At 40.0% G+C, this 8,134-nt stretch overlaps 1 protein-coding gene across 1 annotated transcript in view; it reads right to left on the bottom strand.

Moving 5' to 3' along the window:
* Nucleotides 1–562: 562 nt before the first annotated feature.
* Nucleotides 563–8,134, bottom strand: part of xrcc1 (X-ray repair complementing defective repair in Chinese hamster cells 1) — a 19,509-nt gene continuing 11,937 nt past the window's right edge. Inside the window, exons 11-17 of the mRNA XM_005950299.3 lie at nucleotides 5,488–5,569; nucleotides 5,313–5,412; nucleotides 3,502–3,550; nucleotides 2,554–2,690; nucleotides 2,325–2,415; nucleotides 2,155–2,230; nucleotides 563–1,607 (exon numbers count right to left, since the gene is read on the bottom strand). Of these exons, the coding sequence (XP_005950361.1) occupies nucleotides 1,500–1,607; nucleotides 2,155–2,230; nucleotides 2,325–2,415; nucleotides 2,554–2,690; nucleotides 3,502–3,550; nucleotides 5,313–5,412; nucleotides 5,488–5,569 (643 nt within the window). The 3' untranslated portion in view covers nucleotides 563–1,499. The remainder of the gene's footprint in view (nucleotides 1,608–2,154; nucleotides 2,231–2,324; nucleotides 2,416–2,553; nucleotides 2,691–3,501; nucleotides 3,551–5,312; nucleotides 5,413–5,487; nucleotides 5,570–8,134) is intronic.

The following is an 8,134-nucleotide window of genomic DNA, read 5'->3' as shown; positions in this document are numbered from 1 at the left end:
GTCGACACCACTTGCCACCGTAAATTTCACCGCTTCGAGACCTGAACGGATTTGACCTTGCAACTCTTTCTTTCACAAGAAACAAATAAGTTCCTGCAACAAAGTTGTTGCAAGCGTCCCTGCGATGCTTCACACTTGGTAGTATGTGTGCGACCGCACCTTAGACAAGAACTGTACGAGAAGACAATCCAATAGTTGGCCACTTTAAAAACAAAAAAACGCATCCTTGCTGAGAATCCAAACCTTTTCATCTTTCCTGCAGTGTCTCTCCCTATAACCACCACTCCTTCACCCGTCTCTCGTGCACATAGCATCTTTCTAATCCCCTTGACTGAGAGAGCAGAAGACCCAGTGGCTCCAGGGCACAAAACGGGAGGAGAAGTAAATTAGAGAGGAGAGAGGACTAGAGATCACAGAAGGAATGAAAAGGAAGAGTGCCTCTCGAGCTGCAAACACAAGTGAAGGCAGAGAAAGAAATGAGAGCAGCTCAGTGCAGAGACAGTTTGATTAATAAAAAGAAAAGAGAGCAAAGTTTTTAATTAAAAATCTTTTTTTTTTTTTATTTAGACAAAATAATTAGGTATTACAAGGAAAAAGAAGTTTGAGACAGAGAACTGAACAAGCCACTTTGGCCAAGCAGCAAAGGAGATGTTAAGCTGGACACTTGCACTTGAATTAATGAGAATCTTAAAAAGGATGCCAACACTGATGTCTGTTTTATGTCCTCAGCCTGTGCTTCTTCTACAAACACGAATAAAACCAAAACTCATTTATCAAGACAAAGAAATTTATAATGTTATCCCTTTTTAAATAAATCAAGTAAAACAAAGAACAAAAATGTTCAGTTTCTTCTTTTTTTCCATGGCTGTAACCTTCCATAACTGACATCTTTCACCTGACTTTGGGTCGTTTTCATAATAGTCTTCCCACTTACACAAATGGTGTATTATCAGTGCTGCTGGCTGTCAGGACAGGGTGGTAACTCATTTCCAGACAGTGCCTGAGGTAGCTGAAGCGAGCAGCAACAAACTGCAGCACAGGAAGTGAGAAATTCAAAAGACCTGAGCCAGAGTGTGTGCTTCATTCGCAAAGCCCAAGAGACTCAGCAGCACATGGATGATGAAGATGATGGTGGAGATGATGAAATTGGTTCCTGGCCAAGCTGGGGCTAACGACCCTCGAGAGCACAATCTAAAAATAAACCTATACTTAATCCTAACAATAACCCCAAGAAAGAAACACTATGTAGTGGACAGTCTGCAGAGCTTGGCCGAAAGTTGAAAACATTTGCAGAGAAAATTGCTTGAGGTGGAGAAATTATATGTATATCAAATATGAAGTCCAATATAAAGGCATCGATAATAACAAACAGTTAACTTATTGCTCTTTGAAAGTGTAGCTGTTTATCTGAAACGGAAAATGTGTTTATGGCTTTCCCTGCTGCTCCTTCATCAGGATGAGGGTGTGAGTGCGGCCGCACGCTGGATACAGTGTATAGTTCAGGGGACGACGGTGTAGGGCTGATAGGGCAGCATCTTTTGTCGTGCACTGATTGCATAAATCCATTCCGGTTTGACAAAATTCAGATTGGTGTTCTCCATCAGCGCCTGCGAGGAAGTCAGAGCAAAAGCAAGAAGCGCAGTCATGTCATGTACTTGCATTGCAAATGGTCAGACAGGCTGAGGTGTAAAGCCTTTAAAACCCTTCAAACTATACCTAAGCTGCAAATTCAAATGCTAAAAAGGCACGCAAATGGCTGGAAACCATAGTAACCTAAACTTGAAAGGTACTAGTCCCCACTGCTGCTGAATTTGTCCTGGGAATGCTAAAGTGGTGTATACTGGTGTATACTGGTGCAAATGAAAAGGGCTCAGAACTCTGGGCTGATAACGCTTGGAGTGGAAAATTTAAAGGGTATTTCCTCCCCCTTTTTTTATTTTTAGCTGTGCACACTGTATAATAAAGCAACACTTGACACAAAGTTAAGTGAAGCAATTTCCTTTACAAAATTGTCTTGACTGTGGGAGTAAAAGATAAAAAGCTTACACACATGGGTACACCGAATATTAAATCTTTTTAAGCCCCTGTTAGACATGTTTATTTGGTTGTGGCTGCTTATTTTCAAAGAAAAAGAGAAAAGAGGGTACGACTCACGTCTTCAAAGGAGTCGTGCCACCCTTCACTGGTCACCACGAACTGCACCTTCTCTGTCATATAGTCCTCGATCACTCTGTAGCAAAGACAGACACATAAATTACAATTATAATTGCACAGATTATGTCTTTTTTTGTCCATTGGGAATAACCACTGAAAGTCTTTCTTACCCATTAAAGGCAACAATGTATCGTAACAGCAGTCGTCTGTCGTTATTGGGGAATTTACCGTAGAGGAAAAAGTGCTTTCCGCTTAGGAAATCTAGAAGAGAAGACAAAGTGGGAAGCAAAAGATCAAGAAGAGTGGAACACAGTCTGTAGGAAAATTATAAGAGGAGAAAAAATAAAGAAAGCAAAACACAAGCAGCCAGAAGCTGGATGGGAACTAATTGATGCATACCTGGGAGCTCGGGGATGGGATGATCCTCTTCAGCTTCAGCGTCAGTGTTTTCATCCGTCGACCCCCCGTACGGATCCTCGTCCTTCACCACCGTTCCTTCTGTTGCTGCTTTCTTCTGTTTTCTCCCCTCTTCCACCCTTTCACAAGGACAAACCTTTTTATCCTACATGTTAACAAGCCTGCTCTCAAAAGATGGTTTTTTTCTTGGTATTGTGTGGCCACATTCTAGCAGGGGCCACAGCTCTGCTGTCTTTTTTACACATTTAATGAATCTTTTCATTATTTTCGCTCAGGGAATCCAGGGAATCTCGCTAAGGGATCGGCTAAAGACCATGGAGAAATTTTAAAAAGGATATAATGTTGTTTTAACTGTGCATTTAGGACTAAATGTAACAAGTAAGATATACATAATATATATAACATCAGCAATATAGTCATAAAGTCAATATAGATTTAGTCATGACAACACTATAGGCTACTTTAGTACAGCAGTATCTCTTTTAAAGGCTATTAAAGAGCCAAGAATTTTATGTCTTCTCCCATAAACATCTTGAGGGAGCAGATAGACTCCTATTTTATTCAATAGAGTGTCTTTGCAGAAAGCTAGGAGTTCATTTAATCTGCTGAATGGTGCTGGAAAAGTAGCATAAAGCGGGTTTTTACATTACATCATATGTTTTTACTGCAACGTCTGCAAAAACGATGCTGATTACGGCAGTAATGCTGAAGGAAAATAGTAAAATGCAGCTCATTGTGACCTAAAAGACAATGAAATGCTCTGGAAACAGCAGGAGTCGCTGGGAAAAACTGGCTCGGTGCAAAAGAAAACACTTTCTTGTAAAATTATTAATCAGAATAAGACTAGAGCACTCTAACAATCAAATAAGAATTAGTTATCGAAGAATGAGCATTACAAACAGCAGAATCAAAATGATTTGTCCTGTTTACCTCTGCAGCTCATCCTCTGTGTCCACTGCAGATTCATCATCATCGCCTCCTGGGAGAATGAGACATTTTTTTTTTTTTAAGTGTGATTAAACTCACCAGGTTTGCCTGAAAATGTTGGTAACGAGTTTTGTATTTAACACAATTTTCCCTTCACTGAGTTCACCGACAACACAAAATACTGTGACCGCTCTATGACCCTAATCTTAAACTAATGAAAAGATTTAAATTCTGGTCACCTGGAGATTGAGATTGTTATGCTGCCATTATGTTTTCTACAATTCTCATCGAGCACAGATGGGAGCGAAAAAACACACCAGGCGAATCTGCTTTTTAATGAGTACCCGAGAACCAAATTAAAGGTGAGACCAGCCGAGCCATTTCTGCCAAAAACACCTTGACAGCATCAATTTTTCAGTTCTCTTGCACCCCGCTGGAACGATGAAGTGCCATTCTTCCAAAAGATATTTTCTCATTTGGTGTTTGGTGATGACTGGGTGGAAAGCCGTCTAACACTCGCAAAAGCCACAGCATGCGATTTTCATCATTTTTAGCCATTTATCGACTCTCTGTGCCACCGCAGAATAAAGGTCATCTGAGAACAAATCTGTGAGGTTAAGTGGACCAAGTGACGCCCCCCCCCCCCTGACAGCACAAGCCATCAGATCAGGTTTTTCCTTTAATTTGCACATTAGAGTTTGAGTAGATGTCACCTTGCTTGCAACATCTGCCACCACCATAAAATCCTGTGTTGTTGACGGGAAAAAGAGATGGTGGTCTAATTAAAAAGCCGTCTGTCGTCATGTATGTGTTTGGTGGGTCAGCCCTTGCTGTCTGTCCTCTCTGATGCACCTCAACACTTTATTTCTGGCTCTCGTATTAACATAGAAATGAGATTCATGCTCAAGTCCCTTTATGGTGATTACATTTTACCCCTGTTCTTTTTTTCCCCCACCTCAAATTGCATCTACAGTAAGTATGTTGTTCCTGTTCTTTTTATTTGTTTATTTATTTATTTTTTAAAATGGCAGTGCTGCCATCTCATCCATTTCCAAGTGCTTTATAAAGGCTGTCCCTTTTGTCTGATCCCTGGGCTCTCAAATTGTCCCCTGGCCTCCTCTCTATCCATTCTGTCCTCTTCAGCTCACGTGCGACCCTCTTGTCCATCTCTAGTTATTTGAGCTAACAGAGTGAATCATTTTGCTTGAGTCTCAGCCATTTACGCTCAGCTCCCGGATCTTTTCAGTGCAGATATACAAATGAAGGTTTACTTGTTTATTCATTAAAATGAATTTTATTTAGGAAAAAAATTGTTATTGTGTTTTTACTGAAATCTTATACAACAGATGAGGAAACAGGGCTGTAAATAATATTACCTGATAAGCAGACTCAAAGATACACTGACACAGGTCTGTGCATGACGGTCTAATGTTGGAAGAGAGAACTTTCTTTTTCCTTTTTGCTTGTTTTTGGTTTTTGTTCCTATTACTGGCACTTGATTCAAACTGTAATTGCCTGTTTAACTTGGCTGTCATTTTTCAATTTCATCCGTTTCACCTGATCGTTGAACCGACTGTCAACTTCCCATCCCCTGCCATTTCCTTCAGTCTATTTGTCTTGGGCAAACCTTGGTTCTAAGTCAGCTGAATAACATTAAAAAAATGTTTTACATTGCTTTCAATTTTGTAGATGTTTCTGCAACGATGTGCTCGACTTTTATCCCTGTAACAGCCTGAAAGAAAGTCAAGCCGAAATACTGATGCTGGCAGAAATGTCTCAAAGTTCAGACACATTAAAAAGCGCTTGATGCCAACCTGGTTCATCCACATCAGTGGAGCCAGCATACTCATCATCTTCCTCCTCCTTCTCTGGCGTCTTTTTGGCCGTGACTTGTTTCTCCTTCTTCTGCGGCGTCTGCAAAGCAGCAGGGAGCTTTAAACCTGACATTCGATTATATTTATAGGCTCACTTAAAAAAAAACAAATTTACCTTTGTGTTCATTTCCTCTTCGCTCTCGTCGTCCACTTCCATTTCACTCTCTGAGCTCGATTCGGGTCCATCCATCAGAAACCTACAGAAAAAACAAAACAGTGTCAGGATGATTAAAGACCAAAGAGTAAAGTACCTTTCCTCAACATATCTTGTTCCCAATCAGCTCTACACTTGTGCAATGACTCAAACTGCAACAATCCCTTGTCAGATGAGGGGGAGAAAAAAAAACTAAATTTCAACAAGATGGTAATATTTTTTAGCTGACAGATCAACGACCTAATGTTTAAAACATTACCACAGACTGTGTATTACATACTTTGAAGTTTGCATAATGGGAGAAATCTAGTTTTCTGCAGGACGAGGGACATAAATACAAAAACTTCTGTCTCCAAAAAACAAACAATACATTTTCCTGGGGGGTGGCTGGTCTTTTTTTTTCTCACCAATTACTCTCAGTCACAAGTGGATCATCTGAAGCACTCCGTGAAAACAACTTCAGTTTTCAATGAGAATTAAGGCAACCTATGTCACAAAGATAAGAGCGGGCAAAGTCATAAATCACAGAAACTACTCATTTGTTCTTTAAAATCCATTCCTGCTTTATTTGTTTTTCATTTAGTAAAACAATACAATAGTATAGTTTTTAACAATTACAGCTGTTACATTTCTAAACTCTTTTAATCTGTATTAAAAAGGTTTAGTGTAATATGATCTAATTATGCAACAGAAGAGTTGAAACTGGGAAGAAAAGCTCTTTTAGTTTTGTTCTGACCTGCTATATTACTCTACAATATGGACTGTGGAGAAATGTACTATCAAAAAATGCACTTATCATTGTGGAGCAATGAGGGAAAAGGGTTTAAATTAAATAGGGATCAATGGAGCCCCATCCCCAGTGGTCTGATGACTCCAGATTTGTCCTTTTTCGGAGTGATGGGGGGCATCAGGGTGAGGAGAGAGGTGGATGAAGTGCTGCACCCATCATTTCTGATGCCTGCTGCACATGCCTGCAGGAGCAGTGTTATGATCTTTGGATGGTCAGGATCGGTTCAGCAAGATGTGCTAAAGTAGCTGACTAACTGACTATACTGAATGATCAGGTTTTTCCATCAATTGATTTTATTTCTCCCCTTGAGGCATGGGTATATTCCAAGATAAAAATGTCGGGATTCAATGGGCTTAGACTGTGAAAGAGCGATTCAGGACCCATGAGACGTAATTTTCACGCACTGATTGACCACCACTGCATCCAGAGCCCCACTGAGACTGTTTGGGATGTGCTAGAAAGAATTTAAGCAGCGGTCCAACTCAGCATCAATATGAGATCTTTTATGAAATATTAATGCAAGTTTGGATGAAAATAAATACTGAGAGCTGATCAAAGTGATGCCACAACATGTGCGCAATTATTTTGACCTTTGCTTTGGCTGGGCAGTGTATGATGATTAGTCTAGATCAGTGTTCCCCAACCTTTTGGAGCCACGGCACGTATTTCACATTAGAGAAATCACACGGCACACCAACAAACAAAAATATCACAAACAGAATATTGCATATTCTTTTCAAATATTTATCGATTGCTATGCTGAATTGTCTCACTTGCAGCATGATTATGTAATTTCTTCTTCGTCTTCTTCTGTTTTACTGGCAGTTGGCAGCCCATTTAATTGGAGCAAGAAGTTGCACTGTCCTCTGGTGGAAGAGAATGTAATTGTTCTGCCCGTTACTCAAGCAGGTCGCTTAAAGTGCTAATCAGGTGGAACCAGATAATCTGTCACGGCACACCAACCGTGACGGGAAACACTGGTCTACATGTAAGCATATGTTGTTGCAGCGCAATAAAAAGAAATCTACATAAACATCAGCTGTGCAAGCAATAGTTTGCTCTAAAAATTAAAGAACCACGGGAACGGATCAGTGATGAAGTCCACCTTTTTTAAACTTACATGTAATTAAATATGTGGTTTTCTGTACTTTTCATACCTACAAAGAGCAAACGGATTCAGTAAGAAAACAAAGGAAATTACAAAGGATTACAGGAGTCGCACCACTCTCTGCTCTTCCATCTGTGCCACATCTACTGTAGCACCAGGCGGACGACACTGCCAACTACAAGGTGAATAAGTCTTCTCACTGAAACTCCAACCTTTCAACTCTGTGGTCAACCGGACCAAACACAAAGATGCAATCATGATTTTCTCCATCTTGTTGTGAATGTTATTGTGATGCGAAATGTCATTTCTATTGGCAGGGCAAAAGCTACCAAGGAAAATCCCCTCTTGGGCAGATACCAAGCACTGCCATAGCTATAATACTGCTAAAATTACTCCCAGTCAGACTCTTAAGAACAGTTGGATTAGTCTAAATTCAAATTTCTGTTTAACAGACTGATAAAACGAACATCTCGGGACATTTCCAAAAATTACTTCATAGTTAAAATGTTTTCTGAAAACTTTAAGAGATTGTACAAAGAATAAATAAGCTAAATGGTCCAATAAACTCCACCAAGAACACCTGTGTGTAGTGATAATGCTACTGAATGTGACATGTAGAAAAACAAGCAAGTAATGAGTAGAAAACCAGTCTTGTAGCTCTTACACACACACACACACACACACACACACACACACACACACACACACAC

The sequence above is a fragment of the Haplochromis burtoni genome, unplaced genomic scaffold (genome assembly GCF_018398535.1).
Source record: "Haplochromis burtoni strain Fernald_Lab_line unplaced genomic scaffold, NCSU_Asbu1 Contig_773, whole genome shotgun sequence".
NCBI classification, from domain to species: Eukaryota; Metazoa; Chordata; class Actinopteri; order Cichliformes; family Cichlidae; genus Haplochromis; species Haplochromis burtoni.
This window is presented reverse-complemented; position numbering and strand designations above follow the sequence as displayed.